Raw genomic sequence first — 16975 nt, forward strand, 5'->3', positions numbered from 1 at the left:
TAAATGGTTAAATGGGTTTGTTTGCGCCACGAAGTCGAGTTGAGTGATGTTCAGGGTCGCAAGCGACGACGCCGACGGTGATGATGGAGAGATTGGGCATTAGCGGGTGATGGATTTTAAGCGACGAGATGGGCGTGGTGGTGGATGTTTGCGCACCTCCCTCTGGTGGGAGGGTGGGAGCAGTCAGCCTGGGGGCGGGCGAGATGTCTTGGCGTAAGTACATGTAGTTAGTCTACGGTAGGGGGGAAGGTAGGAGAACGCGGGTGAGATGAGGCTGGAAGCGACATCTTGTTTTTTTTTTTTTTTTTGCTCGTCGTGCCCTGTTGTAGTAGTGTGTTTTGGTGCCTGGTGAGCGAGTTGTGCGGTGAAGTCTGGATGTGTACTTGAACTTTTTTACTGCATCAATTCACAAAGTGTTGAAAATTTCAAAGGAGCTTCTTCTGTCATGCGTGACTGTGGTGCAGCCTCTTTTTCTCTCATTTATGATTTTGAAGGGTGTGAGATTGTGGCTGATGAATACTTGCTGACCAAACAATCTGCTCAACCAGCGTGCTATGCGATTAGTTTTGCAGCCAAAAGTCCCCACGTTTTCTCAAGACTTGGCGAGGGCTCGTGTAGTTGGTCACTTGGTGTATGTTTAGTGGAGCGTGGTATGAATCCATTGAGAAGAAAGGAGTTGCTGTGCCCCTCTGAATAGAACCGATGCTCGCAGTGTCTAGGAGCATCGTTGATCTTTCAATAGGCTTATATTGACTACGCGCGGAAGATTCCCTTGTTGTTTAGGGTCGTCTGCGGTGAACTTTGGGGCACCTTCGAATTGACCTTGTCATGCCAAGAAACTCCTGGAGCATGGCGATGGCTGGTTCCACTACTATTCCAGTCTGACTTTCCTCAACCAGGCTTACCACGATCCCACTCATGCAAGGACCTCGTGGAGTGGAGGCTTCTGACCGGCGGGTGCCGCTACTCCCATCCAAATGGTGCAACGCAGCATTCTAAAGCTACTAGCAGTTGCTTTCGCCTTTGTGTTCCGGCAAAATCAGGCAGTCTGCGGAGCTGAGCGCCATATCCAAGCAAGCGTACACGTCTTTCATGTTAGAAGCATCATTGGGTAAATGTGACGTACCTCGGGCAACCAAATCGTCAATAATAGCCACGTGTGTACCACCAACCACTTCAAGACTTTGCTGGATATAGGAATAGCCATGCAACCTCAGTTGACCCGTCGAATGGTCGCTCCTGGGAGATACACTGCTTTCACCGCCATCCCGAGGCATGACTCTTTCATGCCAGTCTGCAGACCAACGACGAAGACCGCATGCTCCGAGCTGTTTCTTGGCAAAGGGGTGCACAAGCGACGTGAGGTCCATTTCAGCTGACTATTCGCAGTCGACGCCAGCAACTCAAGCAGGTAGGCGAGAGGTTCGGGGAAGCATCCGCTTTGGTCAGGTGCAGCAGTTCCCAGCTCTTTCGTTTTGGCTCCTTTTTCGGGGCTGGTATTTGCTACTTTGGCGTAGTTGCAGCCACTAGTCCGTTGTGGATGCTGACGCCTCGCGAGTTTTGTGAAATGGGAGCGACGACGTACATACATAAGGGAAAGGCTGAATGGTCGAATAGACGTGTTACGCTACGCTGGGGCATGTGATTGCTTTGACAGGCGAGGCGAGAGCAGGGAAGCGAGAGGACGAGACGAATGGCGTGGGTCAAAGGGGTTTGGTTGGGGAAGGAGGACGTTCCGAGGAGTGATCAACATGCAGAAGAGCCATGTCGTTGGTGGATGAGGATGATGATGGAGTGGATTGCCTTGGATTTTCGAGTGTGATGCGAGGAGGCTTTTGTGGGATATGGCACATTTGCGTCGACCATTGCTTGAAGAGGAGAGGATCGGGCTGTGCAAGCCAGGGTGTGACATAAGACGGCGCTATAGTGCTAACAGGCACATGTCCGTCCGGATGGCTGGCGGCCTTGTAGTGGACAATCTGCGTGCGATTCTCGTTGTTGGTGTTCACAATAGCAGATGCTGCCCGCGGTTGGCGCAAGTCCTCTCCTAAATGCTGGCGGGCGGCTGGCAAGCGTCAGCGAAACGCAAAATGATTAGACGTGGTGTAGCACTGCGGGATGACGCCAAGCGGGTGGATGTTCAGCGGCCGTGGCCACGCGATCGAGCAGCCGAAGCCGTCGGTGGTGTCTGACGCCGCCTCGGGCCTGAGTGGACGTTTATGCCAGCGGGGCGGGGAAGAGAGCGGTTCATGCAGAGGGACAGGGAGGATGATTCGCCGACGTCGGGCCCCAGTGTTGGCGGCGCGGTAGATCGATGCGGGTGGTGTCGAGACTCGAGACGCACTCGGGTGGTGGTGGTGAGTCGGGCAGATCAGATGAGGATTAATGAGGAGAGGAGGGGTAGAGTGGACTGTGGAATCGTCTGGGTGGGGTAGGTTGCGGTTGCCCATATGTGCCCCAGTCTTGGCTGTGGATGATGTAATGGTTGAAGAGACGATAGTGTAGGGCTCATCGGTCGAGACTCGAGCGACCCGCTGTGGAAGCTACTGTCGTGTATTGAACAGCCCTAGACAAACGGTTTGCGGCAGGTGGAGTAGTCCGAGTTTTGACTGACCGGACGGTGTGTCCACGTCTAGGGCTGGGTGACGTTTGTGAAGAGAGAGAGATGGAGTTGAGCAGCGTTGACCCCCTGGTCTAGCCGACTGACCGGCTGGCCCACAGCGGCCGCTAAACTGGAGTCAGCAGCGGCCACGCGACTGCAAGAAAAAAAATCACACGGACGGGCAACAACACGATGGAAGAAAGGCTGAGAAAGGGGGATCAGACAAGCAAATGGAAAAGATTACTTGGCACGGAGCGGATGTCTTGGCCATCTGGCGACGAAACCAAACAGCTGTGGCCGTGCTGACGGTGGTGCATCCTAGTTGGACCTTGGCGAGCCCTGCGTCTGCGTCTGTCTGCAGCCGTTCGCGAGGGCTGACTTTGTTCTAGAGCGCCAGGACAAATCATGCCACTGTTAGCTTTGTTGTTCGTCGACGTCGGACCAGACAGCTGGGTGCAGCCCCGGGGCGGAGATGATGCTATTATTGCTTGCAAATCCAGCGAGCACAGGGCTGGTATTGGGCACCACCAGACATCCAGACGTGTTTTTTTGATCATGGTCTCATTTTGCAACCTTGTCGGTCGTCCTGCGGGTGCCAGCTCCTGGCGTCTGTCTGGTGAGAGGAGCAGCCGTGTTGATGTTTTGTTTCTCTGGGTTTCTTCTTTGTGCGCTGCGCCTTCACCCTTGTTCCCTCGAGGCTGCATGCGGGTCGGGCACCGGGCTCCAGCGCGCCAGCCAGTGCGAGCCAGGCATCAACGACGAGAAAAATGTCGTCTCGTCACTTTTTTCTCTGAGGTGATCTGAGAAAGAAATTGATGCTCATCGCTGCATCACATGGCCACGGCTCATCTCGCATGGACGCGTGTTTCATCTGGACCTTGGGCCTGGTAGTTATACTCTGTAGGCTATCGGGGCGCCGGTGACAGACGCGGGCGACAGGGGGAGGGAGCGGTCAGCAGGGATTCAGCCCTGCCGCCAGCGACACAACCACGTCCATGCTGCCCATGTCAGTTCACTCACTGAGAATAGATAAATAAAAAATGTCAGCCCTCCGCTTCTGCTCTATTCCTCCAAAACCCTCCCCGGCCCTTGGCTACACAACCTACACAACCTGTCACCACTGCTTTATCTCTGTGTCTCTCACAGCCGACCAACCACACCACACCCCCTTCTACACGTGCGGCCTTCACACCACCGCCAGCCGACCAGCTGCCCGCCAACGTTCCACGGCGCTCCTGCTGTGCGACCCGGCCACGCCCCACTGCTTCCGCAGGAACATCTTGCCTTCGTTTGGCCCTGCTCTCAGAAACATCGAAACATCTCTCGTCTCACTGCAAGCCGACCTTGACGTCAGCCTAATCCCCGACTGTCACCAAAGACCCCCGGGCTATATCAACTCCTCCACCATCCCGCCTCTATCCCAAGACACGCCTTCGTCTTCGACTTCGACCAAATTTTCAAAATGTGTGTCGCCGAGCTCAATGTCTCTCTTCAACCCTGTCGCCATCGCTGGTACCACCTCCTGCGTCCCTGTTCGCCAAACGCCAACCTGTCAAACTGCAAAAACAAGCTTGGTCTTGAGGGATGGGAAACAAAATGCGACTTTTGCCCCTACTGCAGCTCCTGGAACCTCTCCTCTACCGAGTACCGTCTGGTCGGCAACGACCGTAGCCCTTCTGTCGGGGGTCTCTCGCGTTCGCCTTCCATCTCCTACAGCTCGACTACCACCCTCACCTCGGCACGACGAGACAGTCGTCGCGCCTCACTCGCCCGGACCGACAGCTCTAGCAGCATAGCCATGCCTAGCCTGAGCGTCCTCGAAAAGACTGGCGAGCGGAACCGCGCAATCAGTGCTCGTTTGGATGCCTACCTGGGCAAGCATCCGGATCGCAAGGGCAGCAAATCGGGAGGCGAGACTTCGGATGAGGATGACCAATCCAGCACTCAACCTCCCAGTCCCGTCGAGGGTGACGTCATGGCAAGGGTCGACGCCCAAGTCACGTCCGGCGCGTTGAAGCGAAAAGACAGCATCCTCAAGAAAGGGTGGCGAGGCAGCAAGCGGCTTAGCCGGACCATCTTCAAGTAGGACTTGGTCGCTGGCCCTCACTATCGACCTTCCAACATCACAAAGAACCATTCGGGTTGCGGCGGTGTACAACGAGGCTTCGGCTTCGGCTCATTCCGCATCACGACCTGCGCCTCCGGGAAAATGTGCGGGTTGAAGCAGCACAGCCTCCAGCCCGTACACCTGTGCGGCGGAGCACCTGGCGTCGCATGAGTCACACCCAGAGCACCTCCCTCTGTCAAGCGTGTCAGCAACCAGGGACGATCACCTGCGCCACTGGCGCACGCTATCGCTGCTCTCCACCATCGCGGAAAGATGTGCTGCATCACGCCAGCATCATCACACTTTTTGTTTGCACCATGTTTTACGGCCACATCATCGGCCACGGTCAGGGAAAAAATTGAAAGGAATGCGGGTCAAATGGTTTCGTTTTTTCAGGCTCTCCTCTTTGGCGAAAATTTCGGTCGCTCTGGCGTACGCGTCGGTACCAACGACGATGGAGTTTTTTCTCGGTTTGGACAAGGAATGGTTCGGTTGCGCGCTTCTCTATATTCTTTCCTCCTTCTCTCCGCTTCTGTACGTTTACCACTTGGACATGATACCCACAGCTGGCTCTGGCTCAGAGGACGGCCACAGGCTCCTCTCAATTCCATCTTTTGCGTCTCGCCTGAATCATTCCACCACAGTCCCATCTATTGTTGTTTCGGTCGACCACCCGTCTTTCCCTCCTTGTGCAACATCGGCTCTGCTGCCCGATGAATTCTCACTCGGCCACCAGGCGCTAGCCACAGGCATTCCGGCCCGTGGCACGAGTGGTACGGCTCAAACCCATTAATCGCCGTCATTGCTCGTCGCGCAGGCGGCGAGACAGGGACATGGCTGGACTTGCGAGCTCAAAGCACCGACCACAGCTTAACTCTAATAGGCCGTGGCACGAGGGAGCAACCATATTGGCTCGCCGGGGAGCTGGCGGCTGATGACTTCTTCGTCTTCTCGTTCAACGCAGGCTCCGGATGACACCATTCCTCTAACCGCCGGCTGGATGGCAGAGCAACAAGATCGACCGTCGAGCAACATGAAGCGAGCCGAACGATAACAGTCGATGCCAGACGGCGTCATATGCTCCGCTCGTCGGGCGTTCAGTCGCCTCGCGCGCCCCGACGTCACTGCGACAAGGATATCCCCGTCCACGTCCGCCGCTCCCTGAACAACCTCTTGTCGCCAAACTTTCAACTCCAGCGAGCCGCGAGAAACTCCTGGGGCCCCGCTGCGGTGCGCCCGGCTGATCTGCCTCCTGATCTCCACTCTGCAACAGGCACCGCGTCAGGCGTGAGCTTGCGCTGCATTGCTTTCGCCGTTGTCGTCGTCAGAGGCGCTCTTGGGCGACGGCCCTTCGGCTGAACACAGCCTGCTTGCCCGCCTGCAAGAGCGTCGGGGACCGCAACTGCCGAGCACCATCATCATCGTCAGTTCCTGAGATTCCTATCGCCGTCAGTCCGGGCACTGCCTCTCAACCAAGACTTTGCAAAGAGGAGGAGCAGTCTTGTCGCGCTTGCATACGGGCGGGCAGACAGATTCTTCCAACAAGATGCCCCGATCAGTCGCATGCGAAACGCAAATCGACAAGACTGTCCAGTGTCCAGACAAACGGCACTCTTGCGCAAGTGCACGACTCGAGTCTCCAAGTGCCCAGGCTAGGTGACCGGTACAGTCCCCGGACTCACGGACAGACGGGCACACATGTGCCTCCGTCTCCATCTGCGCCGACCTGACTCTGCGTCTGCGCAGTTCGGGGAGACCGGAGCACTTGAATGGACATGCAAAGCCATTTACAGCAACAATAAACACTTACTCGTCGTCTAGATGCTCCATAGACCTATACTACTGCAAGCAGAAGAACCAGAATCCCCGAAACTCCAAAGCAGAAACCAATACCTGCGCCAAAGTATCCCCTCCCGCACCCGCCCGCCTCCTCCTAGGTACTTACCAAGACCTTGACGGTCCCTTCCCGCGCGGTTCCAGCGCCTCCCCCGCTGCGGCCGCCATGTCCCGCAGTCGAGCAGCCGCGGGGTCGCGGCGGGGTGGCTGGGGGTGCGGAGACTTCAATCGAAGTCACCGGTCGCCATCCGCGCGCGTGCGTGCGTCAGCCGATGAAGCGGAAGCGGTTGTAGTGACTTTATGTCTCTGTTCTGTCTGCTGGCTACACAATTCCTCCAGTGAATTCATTACTGCGCAAATGCTGTTGCAGAGCGTTCAAGAGACAGTTGAAAACCATGGACTTCATCGACGAACTTCAGAGACTTCTTCCCTGTCTCTCGGCGACCAAATCGACAGGCACAAAGTCAACCTTGGCTCACATAGGCTCCCCCCTTTTCTCTGTCTTCATGTTCTTGTCCGATCACTTAGATAAACTCACTGCGTAACCCTAAACTGAGAAGGGCCAATGACGACCAAAGGAGGACTGAATGGACCCTTCGTTCGTGCCCCCGCCTTCCGCATCCATCAGTGTACACAAGTACCGCACCAGCCGGTCTCATCCGTCACAGCCACGGGTGCATACTCAAAGGTCTTGCACAGAGCCGCCCGTCCGCCGATTTTGGATGCCCGGGCATTGCATCGCATCGCATTTCATCGCGTCTGAATAAACAGCCTCCTCCTTTCTCCTTTTCTACCCCTCTCCTCTTTCACCTAAACCAAATCGGCGCAACTGACTCACAACTCCTGGCCTGACCTCTCCTCACCGGACGCGCCAGCATTATGCGTCGGTGATGAATCGGTCTCAATCTCCTCTCCGCCCATGCGCCACGGCATCCCGCTGTGTCGCGCCTGAACGACGCCCGTCACCGCCGCACTGCGTCCCGGCGCGGAGAGGGGTCGACGGGGTGGAGAGGAAAACGGCCCGGCCAGACCGCCGCGGAGTATGGGGTAACAAGTGTGGAGAAAGATAGGACTGCCAGCCACCTTGTTGGAGCTGTGACTCGTGGCCGTTCAGGCGACCATGCTTTCGCTTGAGAGGAGCTCTCGTGACCATCAACCACTGTGATAGAGGCAGAGCACGGACGACTCGCGAGCATTGCGAGTTGGAAATGTTGCGCCTTTGATCTGTGGGGATACATAGATACGTGCGCTGATCCTCCGGACCATCGATGGCGGCGTTCACCGGTGCCAATAGCGCAATCATGTTCTGATCACTACTCTCTTTGGACAGATTAAAACTCACCGAATTCGACCTATCAATCCATCCGCTCAGGAAATTCGCCGACGTTCTATTTTTCGATTTGCTGTTGGTGAAGGTAGGAAGGGGGGCGGAATACCGCTACCTACATGGACCAGGAGGAAAGACTTGCCACCACCACCATCACCTACACTCCTCTACCTAAAGAACAATGGAAATGAGGAATTCGAGAATTTGGGTGGTGGGAATAACAAACCAGCGTCCTTCCTCCCTTTCCGCCACCTTTCCGTCGACTTTTTACCCGCTCCGCTCCGCACCTTGAAGCGTGCCGCCCCAGCATCTCTACTTAGGCCAACCATCTACTTGCCACTTGGGTGTCCAGTTTGACCGTTTTTGTCTCCCAACCAACCCAACCGTCGACTGTAACTTCCAACGTCGCAAGTTTGGGCTTTTGCTGCCCGTCCGCCCGCTCCGCTACGGTTGTTGCTATCGCTGCATCCCTCGCCCCTGGCATCCTGGGCGGTTGACAGGCAAGGCCAAGTGGTAGACGGGCAGGACTCGCGGCGGGATGGATGGGTTCCGCTCCACTCCACTCCACTCCGCCCCGCTCCGCTGGTATGCACTTTGGCTGTACAACCTCAAGTCATTTATTCGATGTCTCCTTGCAGGTCTCATTTCCTCGACGTCTTCTCTCCAAGATGAGAAAAAAAAAAAAAAAAAAAAAAAACTGGTTGCCGCCCAACGACGGCCAATTTGCACACCCACATCCACCATGCATCTGCGCTGCACTGCACCGCGCTGTACAGCCAAGCTTGCTGTACAGCCGTTGCCAATCCTCATTGCAATCTATCCAAACGGGCGAACTGCATGCACCGACGCCGTGTCACGCATCCGCCACGAGAAAGCAGGGAAGTCGCTCCATCAAGATCCCGTGAGGTGAGGTCAGTGGTCGACCCACCCGGGCCTGACCTGAACCTGATCGTCGCGTCGCTGCGCGTCGTGCGCGTGTCTTGGCCGGTGGTTGGCGGTGGTGATGGTGGGGAGATCAGACAGGAGGAGATGATGGGGACTTCAAGCAGGCGCGGCCGGAAATGACGGGAATGCCATCATCTCCTACCACCTAGGCCTTTTGCGCCTCCTTGCTTTCTTTGCCTCTTCCTCGTCTGCCATGGCAGGTGGCCCCTTGAACCAGTTTGCGACAGGTGCGAGACCTTCCTTCCCTCCGGAGCTGACGGCAGTCGACACTCGTCCTCCGTCACTTTCTTCTTTTTCTCTTTCTCGCATACGCCCGTCGCACACACACTTACTTTCCCGTGTCATTCCTTTTCCAACCCCTCTCCCTCCCCCTTTCGGTCTTCTTCGTAGCACACGCGTACGTGTACTTCTTGTGCAACAACACATACAGAGCAGCAGCCACGCCGGTCGTGCGTGCGTGCGTGCGTGCGTGCGTTGTGTGGTACGGGCACGGCGTCACAGCAGCGCCAGCACTTTCGAGCTGAAAAGCACTGCGCTCGCAGCTCAAGGCACGTTATTTTATGGGGGGTGTGGTGGGCTGAGAGTTGGGCTGAGAGGCTCGACTCAAGTCTGCGGAAAGCTTGGTGGTGTTGGCGGTCAGTCTAAATTCTTCCCATGTTTTGTTGCCCGGATGCGAGATGTTGGTTTTTCTTCGGTTGTGGGTTTCTATTTCTTTTGTTTTTCTCGGGTATTTCTTTTGTCTCGAAGCGAAGAAGCGAAGAAGAGAAGAAGCGTAGGTCCTTCGGCAGGTTCCGATGCTGTTGCCTTTTGCTAGCTCTCGTAGTGGGCCACGGAAGAAATGACAGTTCCAAGGTTTGTCGTCCAAAGTCGAGGCGAATGGGGAGCGTTCGAATCGCTCAACGATAGACAAATTTTGGATGGGACCTCGGACCCAGAGGAGTTGGAGTTTCTAAAATCCTCAAGAATGACCTCGAGAGCACTTGAGTACCACGCCTTGGAACTGACATTTCTTTGAGGGCTACGACCTGCTGTGAATCTGCCACTGTTTCACATCTGCTGATCAAAGCAAGATCTCGAACTTTCCGAAATAGACGTCAAGTTTTCCAGAAATTCAAAAATGACGTTTCCTCTCTCTTTTCGGAGTCGAATTTGCTTCGCACCATCAAGAGTGGCAAAATTTTAAAATGCACTCCACTGTTTTCCCAACCACGTCGCAGACTGGTGACTGCCTATCACTGTTGCCTACATGAAAAAGATTGATAGGCTCGAGATAACCACGCCGTCCATGGGAAACACGCCGCTTTGCATACGGCGGCAGGAGAGACAGCCGCGCGCTTATCAATCCAGACGCATCTCTACCGACCATCATCTCCAACTCCATCGTCTGACAGCAAAAGAAAGAAGGAGCTGCAACCAGCCGACGCATCCTGTTCTCTATCGCACCAATCCGCAACGACGCCATGGTCCACGACACGTTGCCATCCGGCCCCCAAATCATCCAACCCCCACCACCACCGCCGACAGACCCCTTCATCGTGCCGCCAGCAAACGCAACCGGCCGCCACACGCACACCATCATCGTCCTGCACGGCCGCGGCGATACAGGGCGCGGCTTCGGGCCCAGCTTCATCGGCGCGCGCACCTCGTCGCTCCACCACGACAACAGCGACGGCACGACCAGAAGCAACAGCGGCGGCAGCAAAAATCTCGTCGATCACTTGGGCACCACGCGCTTCGTCTTCCCGACTGCGCCGCTCTCCACGCCCCGCTTTGGCAAGACGCCGCGGCTGAACCAGTGGTTCGACAACTTCAGCCTCGCGGACCCCTCGCTGCGCCAGGAAGAGCAACGTGCGGGGCTTTCGGCGACGAGCGCCGATTTGGCGCATCTGGTGAGGCGTGAGGCGCGGCTGGTGGGCGGGCTGGATCGCGTCGTCGTGGGCGGCTTGAGCCAGGGGTGCGCGGCGGCGCTGGTGTTTTTCCTGGGGTTCCACCACCATGGCGATGAGGGGGAGGAGGAGGAGGAGGAGGAGGAGGAGGAGGAGGAGGAGGAGGAGGAGGAGGAGGAGGAGGCACTGCAGGAAGACGCGTTGGGCGGCTTCTTTGGCATGAGCGGGTGGCTGCCGTTTGCTGGCGAGCTGGACCCGCGAAAGTGGAGGGAGGGCGAGGGCGAGGGCGCCCCTGAAAATGATACCACGGCAGAAGAGGTGGAGCCTGACTGCGTGATGCCGAAACGACAGACCAAGGCGGCAGACAAGGCACGGGAAATCACTCGTCTCCCGCCGTTGCCATCGTTGGGTCCAGCCGAGTCGCCGGCATTCGCTCGCACGCCGATCTTCATTGGTCACGGAAGGCACGATGACCTCGTTTCGATGCGGCTGGGTGAGCAGGCGAGGGATGTGCTGCTCACTCTTGGGTGCGATGTCAGATGGGAAGACTACGACGAGGGGCATTGGTGGAGGGAGCCGGAGCAGATGGATCACCTGGTCGAGTTTTTGCGAGACGTGGTTGGGGTTGAGACGACGTGACGACTATGGCGGATCACAAAACAAATGGCGACTTCAAGACGGTGCGGGGTGCTTGAATGCTCCCTGTAGCTATCCTTTTACAAGCTCAGACGTCCAAGTCCAAAGGGAACACGGCGTTTGTTCACTCCCTGTGTACACAATGTCTTGACTTTCGACTCGCTATACAAGGAAGTCCGAGAACATGACTACAAGGAGCATTCGAGCATTTCACCCCGAAGTTGCCATTTTTTTTTTTTTTTGCGACCCTGTTTGCAACCGAAATGTGGATGGTATGAGAGAGGCCGGGATTCAAAAGAATCACCCCTAATTTGTGCAAGTGATTGTAACTCAGCTTCAGATTTCCTGAACCTTTTTCTCTGTGGATTTCAGGCATTTGGAGATATGCTCGTGACAAGGGAGGGCGCTCTGAAATCAAAGCCGCCGACGATTTGGAAGGCAAAGTCAGTAAGAACAGGGCGGGCGGCGCGTCTTGTTGCCCTTATACAGTGCCCGTCATTCCCGGGATGACTGACTTTCGACTTCCAAGTCTCGAAAGTGGTCAATAGTTCTGATCCTCGCCTGAGTTGCCTCGAAATTCTCTCCACTTGCATTTCTCCCTATATAAATTGTTGCGTTCGGCACCCTACTACACAGCGACGGAACAAGCAAACGTTTATGAAGGGTTGGTGGTGTAGTGGTGACATGTTCCGCGGCCACAGTCGCTCCCGCGGTTCGTCCCAGGTTCGAGTCCTGGCCGACCTAACTGTCCAGAAACCTTTTTGCGTCTTCCCTTTTTGTTGCTTGTTGGAAGTTGGAGTGTTGGTAGCGATGCACATCCCCGGCGTGCAGCCGGCCGGTGCTTGCCCGGGGGATCAGTACGGAGAAGGTCCGGCTGCCCCAATGAGGGAGGGGTTTTTTGGATACGTTTCTTTTGCTCTTACTCTACCGCTAATCCTGATTTCAGGGGTCAAATTTGCCATTCACGCGGGGGATTTTGATCGGATAGGTGGAATCAGGGGAGACTGCGCCGGTCAATTATTTCTACTCTTCGGTTCTTCTGCGTCCGAGGCTCGGTAGTAAAAGCTCATGGCACAAGGAGCTCGACCAAGACAAAGCAGCCAAATAGAAGCGGCCGTAAAGTGGCGGAAAGTTTTTATGTAAAAATGTACATACATCGTGAGTATTCAAGCGCCTCACGCATCTAATACTCGAGCTCGCCAAGCCATTTGCATAGAATTTCAAGGCATCGATCACTAATTCAGTGGAACGCTACGTGGCAGCTTGTCCTGTAATTCGGAGCAGTATCATCTGCGAACTTACATTTCACAGGATGATGTTGATTTCACCCCCTGACGAGAATGCGTGTGTGGAAAAGACTTGACACCACTGTTATTTCTTGAGCCCATGCACCTATGCCTTGCCTCCTTGAGCTTTGTTTACCCATTCAGTTCCCTCTGCGCTAGATACGAAATAATCCCAATGCAGTGATCATGTGAAATCTACAAAAATTCCAAGTCCAACTTTTCCAACTCCAGTCTTCATGCCTTTGGCGCGCCAGACCAACTCCACTAGCCAGTGATGCATCATATCATTGCCCGAGGCGCCATCACCGGCATCAAGATCCTGCACATCTGTTCGTAGACCGTGAACAAGATGCCACCCGCCAAAATGGTTCTCCCAAGCCGCATCACTGTGCCCCTCCACAGACCCCTGACGCCATGATCCGCCAATATGCTCGAAAACGCCTCGACCGTCGTCGCACCCCTCGCGCTCTGGCTTCTTGTCTTGATCGTATCGAACGGCTGCGTCGCATACGTCGTGACCACGCCGGCAACCATGCCGTTTGCAAAGTTGGTCGCCACGCCCTGCTGGATGTTGCGCGTGGCCTCAAAGTCCTTGAGGATGTTGTACGTGCCCATTCGAAAAGCCGTCGCGCTGGCCTGCTTGAGCGTCGTTCCCGCAAAGCCTTTGTACAGTCCCCCGATCAACCCGTCCTCTGCAACGATGCAGCGCACGCAGTGTAGAGTGCTCGTGAAGCGCCGCGCATGCCGGGCGTCGTCAATCAAGGCCGTCTTGATGCGCTCGGTGGGCGTGACGGCGCAGATGGAGGCGACGACTCCCGCGCTCATGCCCGCCAGCATGTTGCGCAGCGGAGTTAGGGTGCCGGTGCGTTTGTCCTTGTATGCATTCTTGATCGCGTCGAATGAAACGAAGCGCACCCCATCTTTGCCAATTGACCCGACAACCAGACTACCACAGCCTTTGTAGAGGGCGCGCGCACCTTCGTGCCGGACGACGTCACGTATGACCAGGAGAGGGTTTGGTGCTCGTTGACGCGGTAATGGTAGCTGTTTCGACGTCGAAGGAGACAGTGGTGCGGCGGTCGTCATGTTCCGATTCCTGGGGCCGGCAGCAGGAGCAGAAGTCGATTTTGCTGCTGCACTTGCTTCCTCGTTGCGCAATTGCACCCGCGTCTTTGCAAATTCAAACGGGTATGTCACCCCAGCCTCGACTGCACCCGCGATGCCGCCCGCCGCGAGCGAGACTGCGGTGGGGATGTTGTTGTTTGCGGCGACGACCATCGCGGGTAGGACGACGACGACGACGGCCCTGAGGAGAGAGGTTCAAGAGTGGAGAAGAATAAGGAGGGGGAGAGAAGGAGTCAACAGCTAGATGCGGGGCGTCCCTTGCCCCAGCAATTATTGGATGTAGCCGAGGGTGACGCAAGACCCGAATTAAAGTTATCGGTGACGATAAGGTAGGGCTGAAGGAAGCCGCAACCATCGGTGACCCACTTTCCTAATCTAGAAGGATAAATACTTGTCACTTTCAGTCGGAGATCAAAGTGCATGCACGAGATGTAAATGAGGTTATCCAGGAGGCATTCATGCTATGTGGTCAGTCGAATGAAGTCGTTGGATCCGTCCCTATTATCTGAACAGCGCCGGTCTGTTCAGGGGATCTGAAGATTTTCTTCCCAAAATCTCAGTTTGATCAATTCCCGAGCCTGAGCCCATTCCGTCTTCTAGCGCCGTACCATTACAAGAAGAAAACATATATTTCGCAACGCCTTTGGTTAGCCCTCCCAAATCAGAATCGTCTAGAAAATGCTTTGCTTTGGGATAAGATGTTGCTAGTACGCATCATCAGATCAGAACGAGCGGGACCAGTCATCAAGACGCCTCCCAGTTCCAAGACAGCCCCGAGTGAAAGGTGGGCATATCGCACATTTCCAGCATGTTCCATGCAATGTTTTGGTTTTGAATCGGGTTGAGCTCTTCCTGCAAGATGTTACTGAAAACGGTTAGTTCGAGAACCGACACAACAGTATCACTGATTCGACTTACTCAAAAAACGATATGCCTTCGTCCGGGGGTGGATTTGTTGACGGATGCACGCTGGAGGCCCCGCTCGTACTCGGAATATCCGAAGACGACGCAGTTGATGCCTGAGTCCGCCCCAAAGCAACCAGATGGCCATCCGGCCGCAGAACCAGACCGGCGTGTCGAGCAACGCGCAGCAAGCGCTCGATGCACTGAGCGGGCCACTCGACGTGCTTGAGCATGTCAAAGAGCTCGACGCAGCGACGGAAGCTATTGACGTAGATATTTTTTTTGCGAAAATGATAGAGCAAGAGAATGACGAGCGACACGAGCAGCAGCATGTCTGTATCCGCGCCGAGGATGTCAGACAGTAGTGAGTTCTTGCCCATGGAGTCGAGGATCCCGAGACAGGCCAACGTTGACTCCTCGCAGACCACGCCCATCTTGTTGAAAAACTCGACTTTTTCAGGGGGTATTTGATTCCCGTGCAGTAATTGATAAAGCAGGAAGCGGCGTGAAATCACTATTTTGCTGACCCAAAAGCGGGCGTGAAGGATTGCGATTGCCCGACGATGGACGGCTGGCGCTGGCGAGTTATACTGCAGGTATAGGGGAAGCTCAGTCTTCCATTTGTCCAGTGAAAATAGCATTTCCTCGATGCTTTGCTTTTCGGTCGCTCGTTTTGAATTGGGTCCACTGGAAACAAAAATCTTGTTGTGTGTCTTCCCGAGCAAAAGCTCAAGTGCGGCGCAATGTTCCAAGTAATTGACAGGTGTATACACGCCAGGAGGCATCAACTGCAACTGTTAGCGCAAGCCATGCATGGATAAAGAGTTCCTCACATTCTCACAAGGAAGAGACATATCACAGCGCTCCTCGTCAATGGCTGACGGAGCACCATACTTCCTCGAAATGTACTTTTCGGCGTCGTAAACCGTCCACCAGAGCCGGCGCCTCTCCATTTGCTCGAAAAGGTCATCTTTGCTTTGAGTGAAGCCCTTGATGTGCAAGCCTAGATTAAAGCTCAGACGGGCCGCGATGCTAACCAGTTGGTAGCTTGTGGTCATGGTTCTCTGCCGCTGAAGAGCAAGACCCTGTTATCGAGCAGTCAGAGCCCTTAATGTCTAGAATCGTTTTGTGGGCTCATTCACCAGCGTCAAGACTCCCCGGATCCCGTCCAGCGTTGGATGGTGGAGGATGATTGGCAAAAAAGCCATTGCGAGATTGTAGTATTCGGCCGAGGTCAGAGGAAAATTGTTCGCTTGAGTACGTTCCGATGGAGCAAAAAGAGAAAGCATGGCGTAAAGAAAACAAAACCACGACGGGTCGAGCTGGTCCGGCGCCATGTATGACAGTTCGACTCGCTTGTAGAATTCATTCTCGGGGAGCATCCAGCACACGCAATGTATATCTGTAAAGAACTTTTGAGCTGAAGACGTCATGACAGGTCGCGAAGGCAGGTGGGTGACGCTCAGGGAAGGACGGCCGGGGACCGGCGGGGCCGATGACGGCGTCTCGAAACAGCTCGACGAGCCCGTGAGTTGGTCAAAATGGAATGCACCACCCGCGACTGGCTCCGCTGCCAAGCAAATGGCCACGGCCAAGTTGAATCCCGCCTCGCTGTGAGGAGCGCAGTATTCTGTGGCATGGTTAGTATGAGCCAACGGAAACAGCCTGGTTCCACGTACTATACGAGCCGGAAGTGTCGATAAGTACACTCGCGTATTCCCCGTCCAGGGCCTCCATCTCCGGCGACAGATCCACCCGGCCAGACGGATCCGAAGTGGACTCTTGTGGCTGGGTCAGGCCCTGCGAGGTCCTCTGTGACGCGTTGGCTTGCTCCGGCATGAGCTCTTCCTTTTTGTTCCGCAGCCATTGGAGGTCGAGCTTGACGTCGGGTTCGTGGTGGCGCAAAAGCTCAACAATGAGCTCGAACTGCTCCTGAGAAACTTGATAGTAAGGTCTGGCGCGTGTCTCTCGGGATACCCTGCACTCTTGACCGGCACGACTGCAGGCAATACATGGGCCAGGAACTGGATCTTGGCACTTGACCTTGCGCCTCTGGCAACGGTCGCAGCTGATAGATGTACGTTTCCGCTGCATTGGGAGAACCGAGACGGTGCGCTGTCCCGAATTCGGTGGACGTTGGATTAGGATGGGTGTGAGCGTATTTCTTCTCCTCTTGGCAAAGCCAACACGAGGGGTTTGCATAAATAGAGTTTGAGCAATCGATTAGCGAGGCGGTTCCGAACAGTTCCTTCCATGACTGTATCATCAAAAGATCTGTTCTAGAACTCGAAGTTGCAGCTAGTCATCTTTGTGTGTGGCCGA

General features: G+C 55.4%; 5 protein-coding genes and 1 non-coding gene across 6 annotated transcripts; 4 read left to right on the forward strand and 2 right to left on the reverse strand.

The window, feature by feature from the left end:
* Positions 1-4064: 4064 nt before the first annotated feature.
* On the forward strand, positions 4065-4688 carry BKA78DRAFT_350971 (uncharacterized protein; the record flags this gene model as incomplete). The annotated part of the gene is made up of 1 exon (XM_066891078.1): positions 4065-4688. The coding sequence occupies one exon, from the start codon at positions 4065-4067 to the stop codon at positions 4686-4688; it is 624 nt and encodes a 207-aa protein (XP_066746502.1).
* A 4208-nt stretch (positions 4689-8896) lies between these two features.
* On the forward strand, positions 8897-9847 carry BKA78DRAFT_97992 (uncharacterized protein). Its single transcript, XM_066894084.1, has one exon. It carries the CDS (start codon positions 9011-9013, stop codon positions 9629-9631), a length of 621 nt encoding a protein of 206 aa, XP_066746503.1. The 5' UTR covers positions 8897-9010; the 3' UTR covers positions 9632-9847.
* Positions 9848-10885: 1038 nt separating this feature from the next.
* Positions 10886-11470, forward strand: BKA78DRAFT_308884 (uncharacterized protein). The gene has a single exon (XM_066887976.1). The coding sequence runs from the start codon at positions 10923-10925 to the stop codon at positions 11340-11342; it is 420 nt and encodes a 139-aa protein (XP_066746504.1). The 5' UTR covers positions 10886-10922; the 3' UTR covers positions 11343-11470.
* A 531-nt stretch (positions 11471-12001) lies between these two features.
* On the forward strand, positions 12002-12083 carry BKA78DRAFT_t56. The gene has a single exon. It is a non-coding gene; the product is annotated as a tRNA-Cys (tRNA).
* Positions 12084-12694: 611 nt separating this feature from the next.
* Positions 12695-13903, reverse strand: BKA78DRAFT_279673 (tricarboxylate transport protein, mitochondrial precursor; the record flags this gene model as incomplete). The annotated part of the gene is made up of 2 exons (XM_066885602.1): positions 12695-13647; positions 13765-13903. 2 exons carry the CDS (start codon positions 13901-13903, stop codon positions 12905-12907), a joined length of 882 nt encoding a protein of 293 aa, XP_066746505.1. The 3' UTR covers positions 12695-12904.
* A 336-nt stretch (positions 13904-14239) lies between these two features.
* Positions 14240-16913, reverse strand: BKA78DRAFT_378092 (uncharacterized protein). The gene is made up of 5 exons (XM_066892899.1): positions 16333-16913; positions 15796-16283; positions 15487-15738; positions 14669-15441; positions 14240-14615 (listed from the first exon to the last, which is right to left on the reverse strand). The coding sequence occupies exons 1-5, from the start codon at positions 16853-16855 to the stop codon at positions 14495-14497; spliced, it is 2157 nt and encodes a 718-aa protein (XP_066746506.1). The 5' UTR covers positions 16856-16913; the 3' UTR covers positions 14240-14494.
* Between the last annotated feature and the right edge of the window lie 62 nt (positions 16914-16975).

Source organism: Phyllosticta capitalensis, assembly GCF_038381095.1.
Source record: "Phyllosticta capitalensis strain CBS 128856 chromosome Unknown BKA78scaffold_3, whole genome shotgun sequence".
NCBI lineage: Eukaryota > Fungi > Ascomycota > Dothideomycetes > Botryosphaeriales > Phyllostictaceae > Phyllosticta > Phyllosticta capitalensis.